This window comes from Kogia breviceps, chromosome 4, assembly GCF_026419965.1.
Source record: "Kogia breviceps isolate mKogBre1 chromosome 4, mKogBre1 haplotype 1, whole genome shotgun sequence".
NCBI lineage: Eukaryota > Metazoa > Chordata > Mammalia > Artiodactyla > Physeteridae > Kogia > Kogia breviceps.
This window is the reverse complement of record NC_081313.1, coordinates 27,165,491-27,189,791: the sequence shown is the minus strand read 5'-3', so window position 1 is coordinate 27,189,791 and position 24,301 is coordinate 27,165,491. Positions and strand designations below refer to the sequence as shown.

The window sequence follows — 24,301 nt, the reverse complement described above, 5'->3', positions numbered from 1 at the left end:
CCAAAACAGTTAAGTGACATTCCTACACGATGTCACCCTGTGACTGAGAAGCAGGCACCTGGTTCATACCTCAGTTTGAGAACAGCAGTACACGACAGATTTTACCCCTCCACCCAACTTACATCATTTGTATTATAAAAGATGAAAGATAAATATCAAATCATGCAATTTGTTCCAGGTAGGTCTGTATGGACACGAGGGACAGAGCAGTTGAAACTTACGTGAATAAAAGTTTTTATTTCTATATCATAATCCAATTCTAATCTTTCTTTTCCATTAATCAAATTTGAAAAAATTTTTATTTTAGCTTCATTAAATTTACAGAAACATTCTTCCACATTACATCAGAGCATTCCTCATGTTTCTATTCCAATGCTCAGAAATTTAATGAATAAAATCACTTTACTGTGTCACTTTTAACTACCTCCTTCAAGTACATATTTTCTAAAATCTGTCTAGGTCAAAAAAGGTTGATCCTGCAGTCATCTCTGCAGACTCTGCCAAACTATTCCAAGGTGAGTAGAAGCTGATGTTTTCAATTGTGCAAAGTTACTGTTATGGAAACATGCTCATCCTTTTCCATTGAGCCAATCTGGGCAAAGTTCTTCCTTAAAATTCTTCTTCTGCCTGTTTGCTGCGGGACTGCTTGAGCTGCTGGAGCCGCTCGATGGTTTCAGAGATAGTATGTTCTCCGTGCACCTTGTTATCTCTGGTACGGATATTGACGGTGCTGCTGGTTTTCTCTTTCTCACCAACAACTAAACCAAAACCCACAAAGTTTTGTTAGGTGAAAGGACTCCTATTGAATATTGGAACAGAAACCCACCCTGTAGCTTCTGATTCATTAAAATGTACAGGTGACCAAATCTAGTCATTAGAAAACAAAACAAAAAACCCCAGCTTACCATTTTGCAACGACTAGAACTGCTATGTTTACCAAGTCACTTAATCCAGCCAACTTAATAAAAATTCACCATATGAAAAAACAGGAGGTGAAGGGGAGATTTTTAGACAAACCTTTCCAGTACTCTTTTTCAAACCCAAGTGTTTCTTTGTTACATCAACAGAGCAAACATACAGTTTTTGAGATCAGGACTGGAAAGAACTACTGATGACCGCAGTTCTCTTAAGCCTAAGTCTCAGCATTTCAAGTTTTCCTGAAGGGTGGCAGGTTTTCTTTGGTGAGTCTCCTTTCTTACCTAGGATGAAGTTATACTGTGCTAACTGTGCATTTCTGATCTTCTTGTTTAATGTACAGCCCGGATCCAGATCAATGTCCACCATGAATTTAGCATCGTGGAATTGTTGCCATACCTATTTAAACAGAGATAGGGGATTCTTCAGATCTAAAATCAGAATTATATTTTGATCTTAAATGATTTCATTTAATAAACAATTTGGATAATCATGCCAGCGTTAAAAAGGAATGTTAACAGATATACTGAAGCATATATTATTGTGACTTAGAACTACAAAACTATATACTCTGCTCCAGAGATAAATTGTGAATTGAATTAAATAAACTAGCTTAAATTTTCCATCCATCTGACAACCAATTACCACTAATATGACAAAAAGATCCGAATGAACCATTTTTATTTCACTAAATAGGTTGTTGTGCCTTAGTGATCATTAACCATTGAACCTCCTGGGATTTTGTAAGTATGCAAATTTCAGAAGGTTTCTTACTTAGTTTATTGGAATGCCAGGATAAGACTACACTCTCAACTGTAACCTATTTTAAAGAATAAAGCACCAGTGTCTTTTTTTTTTTTTTTTTAATTTTTAACATGAGTCCTGTGCACATGTGAGTTGAGCTATTCTGTAATTGGGGGGGAAGCCTGGTAATTTTAGGCTGTTTAACAACTGTGGTCTCTAGTCATTAAGTATCAATAGCAGTGCTCACCCTCCCCTCCACTCAATATAACCAAAATCCACCCCACATAATTCTAAACGCTACTCCACCCCCAGATGGAAAGGAGAAAGTCAGTACTATCTCCCGTTGAAAAGTGATTAACTAATACAGATTTTTTTCCTACTGTGTGAGCTTTCTTAATGCAAATACGATAAAGTAAAATCCATTAAACATGGAACATAGCTGATTCTGATCATTTCTAACTAAAACTACCATGTGCAGTAATAGGAACACAGTATATCTTGAATGGTTTGCCTATCAGCTGGTTTAACGATCAATTATTTCTTAAAGACAGTTGAGACCCGAGTGCAATTTATTCTGATGGCCTGAAAACATGGTGGTTTTGATGTTACAATGTTACTTGTTGATATTTACATTTTCGTCTGTTTTAACTAGGCAATTTATTACTTTACCAGTTATGAAACAATGCTTTTTGTAATAACACAGCTTTTGATAATCTGAAATTCCTTAGTATGAAATTGTTGCTATAACACAACAGACTGCTCTAGTCTTTAAGGTATGAAGTATGAATGGATATTTGTATTTGTACATCTGTTAGTAAGGTAGCTTTTTGGTAGGTAAGGCAAACATTGCTCTGTCATGCCATTAACCTGAAAAAAAGTTTCAAATTAAAGAAATGTGCATTAGAAAGAAAGCAAAATTACTGAGTCAAAGAGCAGCTTGAACTGCACTATGCATTTGAATTTACATGTCATACCGAGGCATTTGCTATTTACTAATGCTAAAAACTAAAAAATACAAGTATGTACAAAACACTCTAAATTAAGTCTACTAACCATGGAACCACATAAGGAAGCATGAAAGAGGTAATATGATATACTGAGGCTTACCACAGACTGAAAATAGAAACATTTCTCTATATCACAAGCAGCTTGATTTACCAAGAATACACGTAGTTTATGAGATTGAAAAGATGAATGATAGCTCTTAAATTTAAAGTAAGTCATACTTAAGGATTACCTTTTGGGCATATTCATCACATGTTGGTCCCACTGGAACTACCATTACCTGGCGAGGAGACAGCCAGAAGGGCCTTTAGAAGAAATTAAGAACATTTAATGTGGATTTGGGTACTTTCCTCAACAAGGATGGCACATTTCTTAGTTTACTCTTCAGTACAATTTCCTGAAACATGCAAGGGCCACTTTAAAAAACTTGGCTTTTTTTCAGTATCCAAAAAGGACTAAAGGGAGATTCAGGAGCAGAAAACTAACCCTAAATCAGGAAAATCTGTAACTAAGATTTGTCTTGCTAAGCAAATATAGCAAAGCAAACAGAGGGCAGGGACTACACCCCACAACTCAACACATCAGGTAACAGAACACCATATGCCTGCTGCCAGAGGGCTTAACATCGATGAAGGAACACTTAGTGATTCAAGTTATTTTACTCAAAAAGTTATTTTGTTCAAGTGTTATTTTATTCCTTTTTCTTCACTGAGGGACAAAGACTGTACCTTCAGCTTATTTAAGATCCATTTTGCAGGATTCAACAAATTGGAACCAATAATAACTGGTGATGGTACTTGGTAAAAATGAGTGTGTTTTCACTACTTATTAAAATGTGACCCCATCCTCAATTCTACCTTTCAGGTATTTCAGGTGTCCAACCCCTCCCCATGCTGCAGACATAGGCCAGTGTTTCTCTTGGTCACTCCTCCATGTTCAAGTTGTTTTGTTACATTAGGGAAAAGGCTGGAGTAGGCACTAAATTCTACCCAAACTGTGGGCTTTTCCCCACCTACTACAGGTTTCGTAGAGCAGTTATCTGAGGATCCCCCTATTCTCTAGACTGCGCATAGCGAATACTGCCCACATTTGATCTGATTTCGTGACCTGTAACTAAAAGAAGATTAACTTATTTCATTTACAAGTATGACACTGCCACCCCACCCCATGTCTGAACTAACCAAATTACAAATGAAACCAAGATGACTGCAGTGTAGTCTGTCAGGCTCTACAAAATGGCTGTTTTATAAGCACGTGCTGTTTTCAACTGCCTTTACAAAATGTGGGCCCAGATAAAGCTGCTTAGAAAATAAAATGCAAGTCATGTGCTTACATCTTGCCAGCAGAAACATAAGCTTCTAGAAATAGGACACAAAAATGTTAATCGGTTAGGAGTCTGTACTTTCAATCAAAAAAAACCCTTGGCTTCCAAAGAGTCTAAAATACTTGTTTATTATGATCAGCAACACTGAACAAAGTATTGCTAAAAGCCTACTCCTGTTTACTCAGACAAAAACATCAAAGTTTTATAAATTCCCAGAGTTACTTGAAAAGCAATCAAAACAATAAGCTTCTTACTGAATAATAATTCCTAGTCAGAAAGCATTTATACAATATTCAAACAAATCAAGTGCTAAAATAATTACTCATAACAAACATTCGTAGAGCTAAAAAGTTTGGGTTTAGATTGTGATTCCTTACTCTTTAGTGAACACTTATCATTAATCAGAAGTGACCAACTAGAATCATTCTTCCTTTCCATCATATAACTAAATTGGACAGCAGACATTTCTGACAGTCAATTTACACGGTCCAGACAAAAACATAAGGAAACAATGACAAAAATTACCATTTGCCCCCATAGTTTTCAGTGAGGATAGCAATCATTCTTTCCACTGACCCCAGGATGGCTCTATGGACAATCACTGGCCTTTTCTTATCATCACCATCATGGCTAGAAAGAAAAGATTTGTTTTGCTTTATTATATATATATATATTCCTTTATATGTCCTTGAAGAAGAGTATTCAGAGCAGACACTAGAAACTCACCTTACAAAAGTAAGATTAAATCTAATGGGCAACTGAAAATCCAACTGGATTGTTGCACACTGGTGGTACCGACCAATGGCGTCTTTAATCTGTATGTCAATCTAAAAAGCAAAGATTGGGTTGTATTAGGGTTGAATTTTTTTTTTTTTTTTTTTTTTTTTTTTTTTTTTTTTTTGTGGTATGCGGGCCTCACTGTTGTGGCCTCTCCCGTTGCGGAGCACAGGCTCCGGACGCGCAGGCTCAGCGGCCATGGCTCACGGGCCCAGCCGCTCCGCGGCATGTGGGATCTTCCCAGACCGGGGCACGAACCCGTGTCCCCTGCATCGGCAGGCGGATTCTCAACCACTGCGCCACCAGGGAAGCCCAGGGTTGAATTTTTTAAAAACTTATTTTAAAGTAATCTCTTCTTCACCCAAAAATGAAAGACATATTACTCTCAAAGAGACTTTGGTACTGACCTTTGGACCATAGAAAGCTCCATCTCCAGGATTTAATTCCCACTTTCCACCAAACTCATTCAGACTGTTTTCAAGTTGCTAAGGATAAAGCAAAATGATTTTAACTTTTGTTCAAATGCAACTTCTTCCAGCCTAATTTGAGACTAAAAATACTACAACTACTTTCATGCGTCACTATTCTTTGTTTTACCATTTTGTCCACCTAGACATACTCATACACAAACCCCTTTAAAGGTTACAGCTTGACGACTGAAAGAACATTCAACCATTTCTAAAATACAAAATCACAGAGGAAAAAAACTAGCTTATACAAGCCTAGAAACCATTTCCAATTTTCTTTTGCTTTTATCCATTTAAAGAGGCTTTGCTTTCTCACATTATGGCACAAGCCAATTTCAGTCAAATAATACTGAAGCGTGCTGAAAATCACCACTTACTTTCTCAGCTTGATTCCATACTTCAATATCTCCAAGGAATTTTTCTGGGCGAGTAGACAGGTTCAGTTTAAAAGAAAACCCCAATATGCTATATACTGTATGCAGAAAATCCAAACAACCTTTTATTTCATCCTCAATCTTTAAAAACAAAAACAAAAACAAAAAAAACAGGGACACAGTGGTAATTAATTTTCCTCAAGTTTTGTGACACTTCTTTTCCAAGTGTTTCACCCCAGAGTCTCCATACCTGCTCTACGGCACAGAATATGTGAGCGTCATCCTGCTGGAACCTTCGTACCCGAGTGAGCCCTGTGAGTGCTCCCGACAGCTCATTCCTATGAAGCACCCCAAAATCAGCTACTCGCAGAGGCAACTCTCGCCAGGATCTTGGCCGATGATCAAACATAAGGCTAAAGAAAACAGCAAAGTAAAACCCACTGATATTTACTTTCACAAGAATAAAACTGCTTCTCTAATACTATAAGGAAGGCTGTCCAAAAGCTACTGGTTCTAGTTGTTCACACAAACAACACTTTTCAAAGTCTGGGCTTCATACAACAATGTAAGCACTTGCATGAATAAAGTAGCAAGTAAATTATAATACAACCATCTATAACTAAGAGAAAATAAAAAATGTATTCCCGTAAGTCTGGAATCATAGCCTTGTGCTCAATCTCTATTAATTTGAGGACTGCTTTTGAGGCTCATATTTTAAAGAAAATCTTAGCTATATACAAATCATTTATATCAGCAGAAACTAAAGTCTGTACTTTCTTGTTGCTCCCAAAAGTGCTTCAGTTCCCTCTTAAGTCTGAAAGTGCTTCAGAAACTTTGAAGAATCTGGGAAAATTAAGAATGAACTTGACCTTGGTTCCCTGATCTACAAGCCAGTCCCCTCGTGGAGACCCCTCTGTCTCACCCCTCTGCCCTCGAGGTCTTGCTATTGGGATCAGTGCTAGGAGCGATGACTCTCTACCTACAGCCACAGCTCTCCCTCGTCTGCTGCCACGCTGCTCTTCACCCAACTTTCAAGCATAGAAAGTGAGCGGCCTCAAGGCAAGGAAGGTTTTCCAAGGAGGTCAATTCATCAGCAGTAGATTTTGATACATGTTTCTTTAAAAAAAAAAAAAAAAAAATCTGCTGCGCCCCACATTCAGTCGCCCCTGTTCTGTATTCTGCCTGTTCACCGCCGCTACCCCAGTTCCATTCTTGAATATCTGTAGATCTGAGGATCTAGCTGGGCACAGAAGATGTTACACCACCACAAGGATGATGCATTTAAATACTCTTCTGATTACATAATTTGCTTTTCACAAAATACCTTCAAAGGAGGGAAAGCAATCTAGGACGGATTGCAAGAAAATCTTTGCTAGAAACTCAAAATTGCAGAATACCAGTGTCCCGGGCAGTTCATGGGTTTCAGAGCAAACAGCTCCTTCTCCACCTCAAAGGAGAACATGTTCTCGCTGTAGTGCTGCCAGTGGCCCGAGGTCATCCAGAGTCGGCTGTTGTAGATGTTTGGGGTGACCACCTCCTGGAATCCTCGTTTCCTATATTCACTCTGTTAGAAAACAGATACAATGCCTGTGTAAGGAATAGATGCTTACACTTCTGGTGCAAGTAAAAATTTCAAGAGCCATTTTATACTATCTAGTAAAGTTCAAGATGTACATCTTATAATCTAGAACCTCCACCTGGAGGTATACACCAAAGAGGAACCTCCTGCACATGCACATAGGAGGCCACTGCAGCACAGCTGGTAATATGGGAGAACGGGAAATTACATCAGTGTCCCCCAGTAAAGCAATGAACACTGTGGTAGTTATATGACAGACTAATACTTAACTACTGGAAACAAACTGGATCTGTACCTATCTAAAATGAAAATCACAGTGCAGACTGATACAGAATGAGACTTCATGTATGTATGTTTGAAGCACACAAACAAACACTATAATTTAGGGTACATATTTATGGGGTAGATGTAAAAATAACATGGACGAAAAGGATCCATCCATGCTAACTTCTAAACAGTAGTTTCTTCTAGGAAAGGAGGGCAATGGATCAGAAAGGGGTCTCAAAAAGGGAGTTTTTTTTCCTCCTTACTATATACGTATTACTTTACCTCAATTAAAAAATCTGAAGCAAATATAGTCCAGTGCAGTTATGTGTTAAATTAGGTGGTGAGTACAGAGATGTTGGCGGTATTATTCTCTATAAATGTATGCTTGAAACACTTCATAGTTTACAAAGAAAAAAAGCAATGTAAAGATTAACTTGCTTTTTCTAGGAAAATACAAAGGAATGGTCAGAAAGCCACAGAGCTCCTGTGTAAAGGGTTACGGGCCCCACTTCAAGCTCACCAGCTTGTCTCATGCGTACACACCCATGTATGTGGACAAGATCATGTATTAGAAGGAAAGAATTTTTTAAACATTTTGTGAGACCTAATACTTCCATTTTCATTTATTATTTGAAATGTTTCTTCTCAAACAAAAGATTACCTTTCCCTTTGGCAGATCGTATTTAATAAAATCAACTTATGTCTTAAATCTACAGAAGAAAGTAATGAATATGGTTTACCCTGATGAATTCAATAAGTGTATTATAAATGTATGCTCCCTTCGGCAGGAAAAAGCAACTTCCAGGGCTGAGTTCATGGAAGAAATATAGTTCTTGGTCCTGGGTAAAACAAAAGCAAAACAAAGTTTATATATGTATATAATATCAACATCAATTACAGGGTTCTTGAGTTCAGAATATGGTCATGATGCTTCATATTTTAATTGGTGCCATTTCCAAATCAAGGAAAACATGTTGACATTTCTGGTGTTGCAGGTGCTTTACCACTTAGCACAAGTACATTCTCTGACATTCTCTGACTGTTACATTCCTGAATCCAGTCAAGTTTACCCAAGAGTCACATGGAGCAAGGGTCTTAGTTCTCTTCTACTATGGACAGCAGGGGCTCTCAGAGTCTTAACTCCTCAAAGCTCAAAGATCCTCCCTCCCTCCCTATTTTCCTTTTTCTTTCTTTCTTTTTCTTTTTTTAAAGTAAGAACAGCAGGAAGGAGACTGAGAAAAAAGACACTGATAATGAAATAGAAGGTGGAGAAGAAGTTGGCTAACTTTGGGTCATGGTGAAAGAGGCACACCCTCCTACCTTCTTGCCCACCAAATGCCCAAGTCTTCAGGGAGGGACCCCACCAATTGTTGCCGGCCTCCTTCTTGCTGGATCTTATTTCAGGCAGTCAGCAGCACAGGACAGTGGATGCTGCCTCCTGCTCAAACTTCACAACCTAACAGCCGTGACCTGACGCCCAGCACAGAGTAAACACTCTTCTAGAAGGGAGTATTTTTATCAAACCTAACTGCCAGCTTAGAAAACAGTCAGGGGTAGATGAATAAAGAAAAGGACACCAGAGAATCCATCAATGACTTGCTGTGTCATCTTGGGCAACAAGCAGATGAATCTTCCTGGGACTTAAGTTTCTATATCTTTAAAGTCAGTCAGTGAGACCAGGGGATTTCTAAAGCATCTCCCAGCTCTACGAAATGCTGCTATACTTTTTTTAAAGAAAAATGTAGCTCATCATAATTTGTTCTCAATAAAAGGAGTAGTCAAAATGAACTTCTGTGCGGTACTGAACACACTCTAGAAAGATGTGGACAATGAATAAGTAATTTACAGCTTTCACAGTACAGTACAATAATTACTGAAAGCTACAGAACCTCTGCAGAAGTAAATTCCTGGTACATAATACAATTTCAATTCAAATGAAAATAAAGAAAACTCAGTCTACACACATCATTATTCTTTTTGAACATACCCTTCCAATTTTCCTATGATCTCGGTTTTTAGCCTCCTCTTGGAACTTCTCCCATTCTTTCAACATTTTAGGATCTGGGAATGATATGCCATAAATTCTCTGCAGAGTCTCCATATCTGCCTTGCCTTCCCAGTAGGTGGAGGAATTCTGAAAAGAAGGAATAACCATGAGATAATATTCAAATTTTTTTGAAAAATAAATTTATTTATTTATTTATTTTGGCTGCATTGGGTCTTCGTTGCTGTGCGCGGGCTTTCTCTAGTTGTGGCGAGCGGCGGCTACTCTCCCTTGCAGTGCACGGGCTTCTCATTGCGGTGGCTTCTCCTGTTGCGGAGCATGAGGGCTGTAGAGCACAGGCTCAGTAGTTGTGGCGCACAGGCTTAGTGGCTCTGCGGCATGTGGGATCTTCCCGGACCAGGGCTCAAACCCGTGTCCCCTGCATTGGCAGGCAGATTCTTAACCACTGCGCCACCAGGGAAGTCCCCCAATTTTTTAATATCTCATTTATTTTAAGAGTTAGACGTTTTCTCTCTGAGTCAAATTCATATTCATATGAATTCATATGAGTCAAATTCATATTTAGTTCTTATGACAAGAAAAATGGCACAAAAAGTACACATGTAGTAAGTATCTCAGTTGCTGAGGCCTCGCTAGGGTGGTTGTACTCATACCACAGCACAAAGTTGGATGCTTAATGCCCTTGAAATTGCCCAGCCCTCAAGACCCACTCACACCACAACTCCGTGAACACGACTGACTGCAGGGACATCTCCCACAAGGTGATTCAGCAAAAATGGAAAACCAACCAACCAGCCAAAAAAAATTTGACTGGCAGGATTAGTTTGGTTAAAAAAGAACAAGTTGGGTAATTACTACCTTAGACATACAAAAGGCAAGAGCACACACTCCTACGGTGAGTCTCAAAGCTTTTAGAGCCACGATGGCCCATGACTGTTATTTTGTAAATCCTCCAAATCTCCATCCCCGTGTGCTCTGGTGATGAGTGGTGAGTCATTCAGTCACTGCTTGAGAGAATTTCAGTTAAAAAAAAGGCTAGTGACACGTAGTGCCCACAGTCAGAAGATAGCACGAGAAAAAAATCCACCCTTAAATATGCAAGAGAAAAATGGCTGAAAAGAGAAACGAATGCAAGTTTAAACATACATCTTTAGTATACAAATATGTTTCTATAGGGCCTTCAAAGTTACATTGCTTACTTTGTGTATTTTCAAAGTCTTGATTTTGCCAGTGTGTCTGACATGAGGACCCCGGCAGAGATCTATCAAGGGGCCACACCTAGAGATAAATTAAAAGGAATTTTAACATAGGCTTAAAATGACATATACACCAAAGGTATTTAATGACACTTAATATTCTCACCTATAGACTGTGGTAGTTGGAGTATTCACTTTTTCATTCAATATCCTGCATTTGAACTTGTTGTACTGAAAATAGGAAAAGTTATTTTTAAAATCACCATCCTTTAATTCTTACTTCTAAATACTATAGCTAAAACACAATTCAAAGTACATCTAAGCACCGTATAAATATAAATATGTATTTCATGTTTTAAAAACATTGTTAAGTTTTTCTGAAGAACTTAGTACACTAAGCCCCAATGTAGTTTATTTTTTAAAATTAATTTTTATTGGAGTAGTTGCTTTACTATGTTGTGTTAGTTTCTGCTATACAGCAAAGTGAATCAGCTGTACATATATGTATATCCTCTCTTTTCCGGATTTCCTTCCCATTTAGGTCACCACAGAGCATTGCGTAGAGCCCAATGTACTTTATGTAACATTAATGAGTGAAATAAAAGTGGAGGCCATGTTACGGTTCAATTCACCTTAAACATTTCCAGTAAAGTTTCCTTCTTAACTTCTAATCTTTCAAAAGCTTGTTTTTCTTTAATGATTTTCTTACATAAAGCCTCCAAAGAAGAGAAATCATTGCTGGACACACCCCTGAAGAAGAAAATATAATTAATCTCTTTCCATTCCATTCCACTCACACCGCAGCTTGGGGGAACATTTCTTTAGAATACTTCAAGGGTTTTAATATAAAAAATTAGACCCCTGCATCATTTATTAAGAATTTTAAACTAGACATTTTTAATAAACTATTTTCATATTTTCAGTGGCTTTGACCTTGGTCATCATGAAGACCATTCCGACTAGTGAACACTCCTCTAACTTTATAACCGGGTTTAAAGAACAGGAGAGGTCCAAGCTTCATTTTATTTCCTGACATAGCTTAGGGTTCCACCTCCATAGATCTAGAAGAGAGCTCTCTAGTACTTCGTGAGTTACTACAACACTTCAAGTTTTGTTAGTGGGAGTACTTGGTGACTATGAAGCAATAGGTTTTATATCATTCCTCCTTAATTGAGAATGCTTTAAAAATAATGTATGGACCCATAGTAATTCAGATTTTATTTTTCTTTATCCAGTTATATAACTTACCCTTCTTCAAGGTACATGTCGTAATAGAATCCATTTTCTATTGGTGGACCGTAACACAAACACCCACCATAGACTCTTTCCATGGCTTCACCCATTATGTGAGCACTCGAGTGCCAATATACCTGAAAATCAAAGAAAAATGGGATGGTTTGAGTCTGGGCATACAAGCTGTAAATTAATTTGTTTGTTTGAAAAGATATATAAAGTTTATTATAAATAAACCTAAGACATGAAAATCTAAATTTACAAATCTATAGATTGCAGTGTGATTCTATTCAGAGCCAAAATAATTTAAAATGATTCTAATTACTAAATTGTATTTGTACCTTAGAAATTATCGGTTTAGTTGTTTTTAAACTAATTAAAATACAAATTCAGCATCATTAATTAAATGGGATGGATTTTGTTTCCTGAAAATAACAGGCACTCACAATGTGACTATCTTATTAACTGCCATGGCCCCAGGGTCTTTTGAGTCAATCCCTGGAACTGACTCAAAATATCTGAGTTGGTGGTCTGGAACTGAGCGCGCAATATCTCTGAGGTATGCCTGTATATTATATATAGATGTACATTTATCTTTCTGAAATAAAATGAAAAAGTGACAAAATTCAAAAAAGTCCCTAAGAATATATCTAGAAGATGCTGAAAATTCAGAACACTATTATTTGACCTCATTTAATGCTTCTTGTTTAAGCAGACATGGCAACTGTGATAAACAATAACAATTGCCAGTAGTTTATCTTTAAATTTCTCCAAAATTAGTAAAGACTATGTTCTGGCCTTTACTTGGCTGCGGAACATCACTTAAGAATTGTATCTGCTTTTCTCTTATTGGCCCCAAACAAAACTAAGATGGTACAACTTGACCCTACACTACCAAGGACCTATAAAACCAAGGACCAACATACGGGCCTTGAAATCAAAAGGCAGTACTTGGTTTTAAGGTGGTCATTCAGATGAGACAGAATATACCCAAAGTAATGTTTTTAAGATTAATTAGTAAGGTACCAAAATAAAGATTTTTAAAATTCTCATAAAAACTGTACACCTGAAACTAATAATGTGAGTCAACTATACTTCAATAAATAAATAAATAATAAACAATAAGTAAAATTAAATTCTCATTAAAAACTTAAGGACTCCAGAATACATTTGAAAACCACTGATTCATATACATAAGTAAACCATTGTCACTAAAACAACGTTATTTTACTTCTTCTTATATGGTATTCCATCATGGGGAAATAAGGAGAAAACTTTGCCATCAAATGCAGATTCATTTTTACAGTGCTTTCAGCGGATCTGCATTTTAAGGTAAGAAAAATACAGACATCAATTGCCCCATAGGAAGAGAACTTTAAATCATGCTCGAATTTGTTAAATATATGCATCTTGATTAAGTGTTGACTAATAATGTAGAAAACAATTTTTACTTGCTTAATCAATTTTTAATAAAATTCCCAGCACTTTTCCCCACTGAAGCATCTAGAGTAAAAATAAACTTGAATAAGTGCACTTCTTAATTTTATAAGACAAGCACTTTTACTATGTTTCCTACATGAAAGACAAAATGAAGATTTCAAATATGACAATGAGACATCAATCAACTTTAGCCACCCGCTGGCTTTAGTAATAAGCTGGAAAAGTCTGCAAATGTGAATCTGAATAAAAACTTACTGCTTGAGCTTCCTCATCCTCAAACTTGAGAAGCTCCAAGGTACAATCTTCCTCCAGAGGACGGTCTAGGTCCCAGACGACTTTATTCACTTTAGCAATAACAGTGTTGTCAGCCAGGCCTTGACTTTTTAAAAAACATACACACATGTATAAAAACACAAGACTCTAAAAAAGAATTTTCTGCAGCACAACAGTTAATTTGAGAACAAGTACAGGAAAATAAACATTATATACAGGCATATCTCTCCTTTGATTGCACTCTGAAGATACTGCATTTTGTTTTTTTTTTGCGGGGGGGGACAATCCTGCATCAAGCAAGCCTATTGGCACCATTTTTCCAAAAGCATTTGCTCACTTTGTGCCTCTGTGTCACATTTTGTTAATTCTCACAATATTTCCAACTTTTTCATTGTTATATGTATTTGTTACGGCGATCTGTGATCAGTGATCTTTGATGTTAGTACTATGACTCACCAAAGGCTCAGATGATAGTTAGCATTTTTTAGCAATAAAGTATTTTTAAATTACGACATATACTTTTTTATAGACAAACAACTGCACACTTAACAGACTGCAATACAGTGTAAACAACTTTTATATACACTGTGAAACCAAAAAATTCGTGTGACTTGTTTTACTGTGATACTCGCTTTATTGTGGTGGTCTGGAACTGAGCCCACAATATCTCTGAGGTATGCCTGTATATTATATATAAATGTACATTTACCTTTCTGAAATAAAATGAAAAAGTGACAAAATTCAAAAAAGTCCCTAAGAATATAACTAGAAGATGCTGAAAATTCAGAACACTATTATTTGATTTGACCTCATTTAATGCTTCTTGTTTAAGCAGACATGGCAAATGTGATAAACAATAACCATTTCCAGTAGTTTAACTTTAAATTACTCCAAAATTAGTTTTCCATAAAGCCAAGCTATTTAGATTCCAAAGGAAAAAAAGGGGGGTGGAGGTGCTTCTAAATAACCTCTCTGCTTTTATCCTGCTTGAAATCTATAACAGATCTTTCCTCTGAGAAGCAATGCTAATCTCATAATTCTGCAAATGCCTAAGATGATATTAGTTATAAAAAATATACAGGTGAAGTGAAGTACTATTTAATGAAACATTTTATAATATGGATAAAAATGTCATCTAAATGTACAGTACACAGTACAAAAGACAACTCTCTCCTCAAGTGATGAGATGTTAGACCCACCAAGTGTAGAAGTCGCAGGAGTTCTGAGGAGGGGAAAGCAGCACAGTTCAGAGTAGTCTGGACAGACTTTAAAAAATAAAGGAATGAGGGGATGAAGCATCAAAAGATTTGGACAGGAAGAAAAGGAGAGGAGATGGCACTTCAAATGTTGAGAATGGGCATGGATGCAAGCAGAGATATAAGTTAGGAGAGGTTCAGGAAGCTGCATGGCTCAAGCAGAATTGAGTAAAGTTAGTCAGATTATAGATGTGCATGTGCAGCTAGAGAAATGACAGTCTTAATAGTCTAGCAGTTTCCTGCCTCAAATATTTTCAAACTAATATGTTATGACGCTTACACTGCAAGAAAAGTTTTAATTCAAAAAAAGAGAAAATTAGTTTTCCAATTGGCCACTGGATAAATTACAACATAATCTGAAGAACAATACTGTAGCATGTAGAGAAAAAGTTCTTGCACTAACAGGAGGCTGGATTTTAGTACTGACACAGCTACAATCTCATTGTGCAACAAAGGAGGAATCTTTTAACCTCACCTGCAAAATTATCTCTCAAGTGAAAGGCTGAACTGATATTTAAAGGTCTATCTAGTTACTTATGATCTTACATGGAAACTTGCTTAACATTACAACTTTCTTACTTATTTCCTTTGGAGTAAGGCAGAAGTATGTCAGGCAGAAGTACTTGTCAAGTTAACAGCAACATTCCATTCCTTCTGTAAGAAGGCCAGGGCATATACCAATACACAGCTCGTGGGCCTAACTGCTCCTACTGCCACCAGTTGCATAGTAGGCTTACCAAGAATCAGCTGTGATGGTTCCCAAATTTGTTTACGCACTTGTTATTTTATGTCTTAGGTTCAACAACATGAAATTGATGATAATCAACCATTTTTGACAATTCATATATGATTTCATTTGTTTCAGCTCAATAGGTAATTATTATAAATAAATAGAAATATATCAGTAATACAACGAGGGAATTACAGTTTCTTGGTTTGAATTACATTCAAACCAAGCCGAATGTTTATTTAGGAAGGCTTGATAAAGGGAAGTCACTAAAAGAATATTGTCAAGTCAGGTGTGGATGAAACAACTACATAAAAATCTAGAAGGATTCTGCACTCAGATGGCTTCTCAAGTGTGTTAAGATAATGTAAAAGTTTAATTAGCACTCCAGCCCCCAATCTTTGGCCTTATATACATATTAGTGAATAAATGAATATATACATGTTTTAAGTTAAAATGTTTAAATGGCGGTTGGCAAACTTTTTCTGTAAAGAGCCATATAAATATTTTAGGCTGCAGGCCATACGTGGTTTCTGTTGCATATTCTTAGTTGTCTTATTTTTTTTCAAACCATTTAAAAACATAAGAACGATTCTCAGCTCTTGAGCTGTACAAAAACAGGCTATGACCAGTTTGCCAACACTTGGTAGAAGATACATGTATCATTTTAAGCCTTCCCAACTTTATCTTTTGTTTGATAAACTTACCAACTATTCACCCCAATCATATAAGATTAGGAAAGCATTTACTCTATTACAAAGTATGCATCTAATTCTCAGTTACCTGAAGTAACTTCTCCCCAGTCTGACAAAGTTTTAACATTAGCTTGATAAAAATAGTACATTTTTTCATGTGTTAGTTTCATATATTTTATATATAGTTTCATAATATATTTCACATATTAGTTTCTTAACTTTCCCATTTTGAGATGAGCTACCTTTATTTTTAACTTTAAGACTTTTTAGTCAAAATAGGTGAAGTACTCTCTACTTGGTCATGTGACATTTTATGATCAAAGTAGAAGAATTATATAAAATCTTTTGTAAAATAAGACCAAAGTTGACTCTTTCAGATGTTAACTTTGAATCTTGACTATAAAGGTCTACATTATTTGGATTTAAAAAAAATCCCAAATAAGGTAAATTAAACAATAAAAACATTGAACAGGAACATAAAAAATATTATGAGGATAAAACTTGGCAAGATTAAAAAAAAAAAAGTTTAGTTACAAACAACAGAAGGTCAAGACAGGTATAGCTTATACCTAATTCCACAAGCAATTTGATATGGTGTAGTTTTCCAGGATTCTGCATCCAACTGTTTACCATCAGGCAGGGTGACTTTAATTGGCTTGTTATCTTTTTCTGCTTTTTCTGCCAGAATGGAATCGTGTTCTGCTTTTAGTTTATTATACATCTCAAGACGTATGTTAATATATTCAGGCCAAGGATTCAACTGCAAGACAACAAATGAAGAAATAAATAATCAGTACACACTTGCTTTCCTTTTTAGAAAAGTGGAAGAAATAATAAAACCAAAGTTTACCTTATATGAAGAAGTGCTTTTATTGTTTTTCCCTTTTACAAAATTTCCTTCTCATTTTAATCATATTTTTTCTTGGCCTTCAATTTTTTAAATGGAAGAGGCTTAATATCCTTATAATTCCCTCCAACCACAGTCCTTCCCTTTCTTTAGTCATTTAGGTGCTCTTTGGGGGCTTTTCATTAAATTGTCACAGGGGTCCATAATCCTCAATGAACAAGCATCAGTAAATTAACTAAAAGCTCAAAGCCTATCATTCTACAACCCTGCTCTGAATCCCTCAGGCCAAAGCACAGCACCTCGTCCCACATACTCAGACATCACTACAGTCCTACCCACCCACATGACCCTCTGTATCTTACTGCAGTTTATCTCCACATCCATTTGGCACTTTCTGATCAGAAGAACTTAGTGTCAAACTTAATTTATTCAACATTCATGGAGCAGATATTCTCTGTGCCTGGCTCTGCGGATGCAAGAGAAGAGTAAGACCTGCCCATTGCCCTTAGAAGGGGAACAAGACAAGTACACAAATGATGGGAGCATGGAGGAGGAGGAAAGGTCTTGGACATCTCACTGTACACTTTTTTTCCAGACAGATCATTTAAAACATATATAATCAACCACATGTCACATGCACGGTTCTCTATTCAAAAAAGTCCTCTAATTATACCTTTTGTTTCCTATTTCCAGGCTAAATCTCAAGCTGTAACAGAACAGCATGTACTACTTGTATTGAAAGTACAAAAAAGAAATTAGGGAACATACGCATTTTCTTACTTACTTGCAAATTCTGAAATTCACAATCAACAATTTCCCACAATTACAGTGGGATATAATAGACAAAACACAACAGAAGTGGTTATGCAGGGCTCTCGGCAACACTTAGTGATTCTTGATCATCTACAAACTTACCCTAAATTAAGTGGAGGCACTATAAACTTAGCAATGCAACATTTATAAAAGCAGCTCTTTAAAGTCAGTTTACTGTGCTATAGCATACTTTTTTTTTTTAACATCTTTATTGGAGTATAACTGCTTTACAATGGTGTGTTAATTTCTGCTTTATAACAAAGTGAATCAGTTATACATATACACATGTTCCTATATCTCTTCCCTCTTGCGTCTCCCTCCCACCCGCCCTCCCTATCCCACTCCTCTAGGTGGTCACAAAGCACCAAGCTGATCTCCCTATGCTATGCGATTGCTTCCCACTAGCTATCTATTCTACATTTGGTAGTGTGTATATGTCCATGCCACTCTCTCACTTTGTCACAGCTTACCCTTCCCCCTCCCCGTGTCCTCAAGTCCATTCTCTAGTAGGTCTGCGTCTCCATTCCCGTCTTACCCCTAGGTTCTTCATGACCTTTTTTTTTTTCTTAGATTCCATATATATGTGTTAGCAAACGGTATTTGTTTTTCTCTTTCTGACTTACTTAAAGCCTATTCCTTTGTCTTGCATTCTGGTCGTTTTCTAAAGAGTCTCTAATAAAACAGTTGCAATGACAAAAGCAGAAAGTCAAGCACAGTTCACAGCAGTTCAATTTCAAAAACTAAGCAGGAAGACAAGCTTAACTGCCTCCTAAAGCAAGACCCAGGAACCAGGTCAATTCTGGGATGACTCTTGAAATGCCAGTTCCTTTTAGTGTGAGCCTGGTGAACTGAAAGCCTTTTCTCTACACTTGAGAGGCATCAAGGAGATTTCTCCTGGCTTAAAACCAAACTCCAGTGGCAGGTCCAGGTGGAAACAGTGCTAACGGGGTGAAGGAACAAGGCTTTCTTTGGTTTCTGTTGTAGTCAGTAAAAGCCCAAACACCAAGTCTCTTAACGTCTTATTGAATGAAATGGTCAGACAGCTAGCATTCGACCTGGCAACTAATTACCACAGTCCTCTTTTCACCAACTTTTTGTTCTCTCTAATATCTAATCCCACAGATGATCTTACAAGCATACTTCAGCTGTTTTCATATCTAATCCCACAGATTATTTTACAATCACACTTCAGTTGTTTTCCTTTTTCAATAACAAGTAACTGCAAGTCTTTCTTCCCCTCTCACAGTTTCCTAATTCTTCTCCCTGATTTTTCCATCTAGTGCCATCTTATAAACCCCACGAAAACCATTAGAATCTCGAATAGGATGAGTCTGAGACAGCTCCCTGACTCTGTCAATCTTTGATGACAGAGCCCTGAAAACATTTACCTCTGCTCGACCTCCATCCCCAGAGCCTTCTTTGTTCTTCTTCTTGCCTCCTTCCTTTCGTTTCTCCTCACTGGCACCTACCTAAATAAGCAAAAAAGACATGAAGGTTTTACATTTTAATCTCATTTGACACCCATCCATGCTGCCTCCAGAAAAGTTTTGAGGATGTTATTTTAGCATCTATTTTTTTTTTTAAGTGGAAATCTGATTTTGAAAGACTAGAAAATTTCACCACTGTCAAAGACAAGTTAACAACTTACAATAAAGACAAGCCCTAAAAAAGAAGAGTTACTTGATAATATTCAAGTCCTCAAATTTCATTCATTTTACCTGTTCACATGACCCTCACTTCAGGTTTAAATGGATATATACTAAATATATAGCTACAAGAAGCATGCAATTTATTCAGCAGTATTTTCAGGAAAAAAAATCTAATGCAATATATATCCATCCATTCCACAAGTACTACCCAGAGCCTCTGTGCTCACAGTATTTTTTTTTAAACCCTGTAGAAGAAGCAAACATAAGACCAAATCCCTACCATGTGCAAACTTAATCTCTTTGGGGAAGCTAAGGCATATATATGTGAGAAACTCCTGGAGGAGAAAAGAACACAGCTGTAGTACTCTGATCAGATGTCAGATAAGCTAAGACACCAGTAACTGTTAGGACTTTAAAGGATGGAGAAGATTTCAACACGCTGGATTTTGAGAATAGAGGAAATTTCGTTCTAGGTGTACACAGAAAGTTATTGTTGGAAATGTTAGAGAGAGAGAGAGAGAAAATTACTAAACCTTTTAGGAAACACTGTCAGTTAAGACAGACGAGGGCTTAGACAGAAGCAAGCACTAAAAGTTACCATAAAGATGTGGACTTCAATTAGAATTCAATTCAATTCAATTCCAGGAAGTCATAGGAAGTTTTACAGTAAGTCCTGTGCAAAAAGGCAACCAATGGCAAGAACTGGTCTTACCCGTGGTTCTCAACCAGAAGCAATTTTTCCCCCAGCAGACACCTGGCAATGTCTGGAAACGTTTTCAGTTGTCACAACCGGGGATGGGGAGCGGGGGGAAGGTGGGAAGGGCAGTGTGATGTGGTATGTACAACTGGCAGAGAGTGGGTAGAGGCCAGGGAGGTTGCTACCCATCCAACAATACACAGGACAGATTCCCACAGCAAAGAATTATCCAGTCCATGATGTCAAGCGTGCTGAGGTCAAGAAAAACGGAACCACGTTATGGGATACTCCAAAGAGTTATCTTCTCAGAAGTAAATTACTTACTTCTTTGTAACTGCTCAGATAGAAAGATCCTAATGCAAATTTCACTACATAAAGTTTTACAGTTTACAAAGTTCCTCCACAATCATATCTGATTCTCATAGAAACACTGTGAGATGATTATTATTATCCCCATTTTATAGATAAGATTAAATTTTTAAAAGTTAGATGATTTTTCTAGGTTCAGAAAATCTACAAGTGGCAGGAAAAAAAGATACCCACCCAGATGTTGACAGTGGTCAGCTCTAAGGGGGGATGTTATCATCAGCAGTGAAGGAGTTTTGAGGGTAGGACTGGGGATGTGATGGGGGGACTTTTGTTTCATATATTTTTTTGATTTTTGAATTTTTTAAAAAAGTTTTATTAAAATATATTTCTGTACCATAAAATTCACCCACATAAAGCATATAATTCAATGGTTTTTAGTGCATTGACAGTTGCCCAACTACCACCAGGATCACATCACCCCAAAAGGAAACCATGTATCCATTAACAGTCACTCCCTGTTCTCCCCTCTCCCCAGCACTTGGCAACCACTTATCTTTCTGCCTCTACAGCTTTGCCTACTCTGGGCATTTCATATAAGCGGAATCATTCAATACTGGTTTTTTGTGACTGGTTTCTTTCAGTTAGTATAATGATTTCAAGATCATCCATGTTACATGTATCAGTATTTCACTGCTTTCTATTGCCAAATAACATTCCATTATTTATCCATTTATCCCTTGTGGACATTCTGATTGTTCTTTTCAATTTCATAAAACGTATGACTTGTATAATTTAAAAAACAAAACAAATTTTAAAAATATGACTCCAGATTTCATGTTGAGCTAACACTTCCCCCCTCAGGAATTCACGATTTAATGAACTTCTAACTTTCATTTATAGTCAATAGATGAACAATGAACACACCTTAAGTCCATTCTAATAAAGTACTAACCAACATGATTATAAGATTACCTGCATGCCTTCACCATACTGTATGATTAATGTAACTAGTCAAATATATCAGGTGAAAAGAAGGGTAAAAAGGGACTTCCCTGGTGGCACAGTGGTTAACAATCCACCTGCCAATGCAGGGGACACAGGTTCAAGCCCTGGTACGGAAAGATCCCACATGCTGTGGAGCAGCAAAGCCCGTGCGCCACAACTGCTGAACCTGTGCTCTAGAGAGCCCGTGAGCCACAACTACTAAGCCCACGTGCCACAACTACTGAAGCCTGCGCGCCTAGAGCCAGTGCTCCGCAACAAGAGAAGCCACCGCAATGAGAAGCCCGTGCACCACAACGAAGAGTAGCCCTGGCTCGCCACTATTAGAGAAAGACTGCGCACAGCAACGAAGACCAGTGCAGCCAAAAATAAATAAATAAAATAAATTTATTTATTTTTTTAAAAAGAGGGAAAAATTAATTGCAAGTCTGTATAGCTTGAAAACAGAAAGAGAGGGAAATAATTCTATTTCTCTGATTAAATGTTTTTGGTTTTGGTCATATGGATATTTGCTAAATGAACAGGAATAACGGTAAAGAAGAAGAGAATTAACATCAAGGATTTTTGTCTTCTAAATACCTCTCCATTTTACAAATGAGAACAACGGCTCAAAGAAGTAATTTCCCATTTGTACATCGCTAGTAAACAGTAGAGCCAGGTGAAATGAGGCCCATTTCACCTTTCCTATAACAAGTGAAATCATGATGGCCAACTGTTCTTTACTTCCAATGAAAACAAAACAAAAATGGGCGAGTTTACATATTATATGTCTACATAAAAGCAACGTAAAATTTCAACCCAAAAGTTGGTACACAGAAGAGGATTGGGAAGATGTTCCTATGCAAATTATGACACCAAAGGGAAAGTCCAGAGGTGAAATGAACTTATGAATGGGATAAGGCATGCCTCCACCACCACGCAGGGAAATGTGTAACTTTTCTAGAGTTTGTCAGCTGGGGTCATCCGGTCTCCACCATTTATTATAAACCACCCAAAACTTGGGCAGATCTCGATGACTTGGTTTTCCCTTCCTTAAACTGGGGCTTTTTACCCGTACGTGGTTTTAAAAGTAAATGAGGTTCTGAAACATTCTTCCCGACTAAAGTGAGCCACAGACCCTAGTCTAGGAGTCCGAAGCCCTAGATTATTATTCTGCCTCGGCTTCTAATTAGTTGTGTGGCTCTGAGCAAGACACTCACTCAAGGTCTCAAAGACGATGGACCCAGAGACGATCTTAAGCCCCGCCCTGCTTTATCAATTTGATATTCCTCTCCAAAGGGGGCCCTGACTTGTCCGGGAGCTCCATCGGCCCCCTCGGGTTCCTCCACCCCCTCCCTCCCCCGGTTGGGCAACATGGGTACCAGGAGAGCCCCAGCCCGGCCTCCAGGCTCCACTCAATCCACTCACCGACTTCTCGTCTCCCATTTTCCCTGAAGGGCTACTGGCCTTCTCCTCGGACACTGGCAAACCACTAAGAGAAAACTAAACCCCAAAACTTCGGTCAGGAGGAAGAGACAAGGGTCGCCAGGCAGAGGTGGGTTGGAACGCCCAGGAACACTGCGCTTGCGCCACGTGGTCCGGGAGGGACCTGCTGATGCAACAGGAAAGAGACCAAACTCCGCCTCCTAGCCTGATGGATGACTGGCAGCTAATCGACAACAAGGAATGGCGGGTCCTCCTTTCTCTAAACCAAGCTTGTTGGGCGACAACCCTTCTAGGAAATCAGGGTGCGGCGGGGCGGGAGAGGAAACTACAGACGCTAAGCCTGCACTCTTTGCCCGCCCGGTATTGGGCCTTCCCCAGAGTCCAGAAGTCCGCAATGCGCGTGCGCCTTCTTCGGTCTGACTTAGCTTATTATTCCAGGACCTTTTCGGCCACCGTAGCGAAGAAGAGGAGCTAAGTCTTGAGCTTCCGGCAAGTCTCCGGCAACCTGAATACCATCCCTGGCAGTGGGATGAACACACGAGTAGAGGCTGAAGTCCCCTGCTGCTTCGGCGCCACCCGACCTGGTGTGACTGCTGAGTTCTGGGGACTACTCAGGGCCCCGAAGTCTGTGGCGGTGAATCGACCGAGCCCTGCTTATTGCAGTCCAGGGTTCCCAAGACCCAAGCCTTGGTGATCCAGGGGCGAGCGCCCTTCCTCGAACATTCCTTTGTACACGCCACCGCCAGTCTATCGGGGAGCATTTCCACAGAGCCCATGGGAATGCAGCGAAACTTTTTCTTAAGAAAATAACCACGCCGACCCCAGGGATTCTCTTACTCAGAGGTCTCAGTGTTTGTAATCGAATGGCTTTATTTTCATTTGTTTTACCAGCCAATTTAAAACAGTTGCTGATTTGAAATCAAGCGCAGTGAGCTCGTTTATAATTTACATACTCCATCACCAAGTTTTGTGGATTTTACTTTCTCAACATCAGCCCTCGACAACCTGCCACCTCCAGGTTCATCCTTCCATGAAGCTCAATAATCAGTAGCCTCCTAACCTGACTTTGCGTTCATTTTTCACATGGCACCAGAATAGTATTTTTAAATACAAATATGATCATGGCAACCTCCAGCTTAAAATTCTTTTAAGTTGTTTTCAGTATAAAAATAGTCATGGCTTTGAGGGCATCTGCCCTGCTTTCCCACTTCCCCACCGTACACTGAACTGAACCTTAGTGACCTTATTTCTCAGGTCTTCTCCCACAGATTTTTTTGTACCT

At 38.1% G+C, this 24,301-nt stretch overlaps 1 protein-coding gene across 1 annotated transcript; it reads right to left on the bottom strand.

Moving 5' to 3' along the window:
- Positions 1 to 217: 217 nt before the first annotated feature.
- Positions 218 to 23,437, bottom strand: TARS1 (threonyl-tRNA synthetase 1). Its single transcript, XM_059060829.2, has 19 exons — positions 23,002 to 23,437; positions 19,326 to 19,406; positions 16,847 to 17,037; positions 13,582 to 13,705; positions 11,902 to 12,023; positions 11,286 to 11,403; positions 10,820 to 10,884; positions 10,657 to 10,735; positions 9,440 to 9,586; positions 8,193 to 8,291; positions 7,004 to 7,170; positions 5,857 to 6,019; positions 5,610 to 5,747; positions 5,173 to 5,250; positions 4,715 to 4,815; positions 4,514 to 4,618; positions 2,897 to 2,969; positions 1,200 to 1,314; positions 218 to 758 (listed from the first exon to the last, which is right to left on the bottom strand). The coding sequence occupies exons 1-19, from the start codon at positions 23,017 to 23,019 to the stop codon at positions 610 to 612; spliced, it is 2,133 nt and encodes a 710-aa protein (XP_058916812.1). The 5' UTR covers positions 23,020 to 23,437; the 3' UTR covers positions 218 to 609.
- Between the last annotated feature and the right edge of the window lie 864 nt (positions 23,438 to 24,301).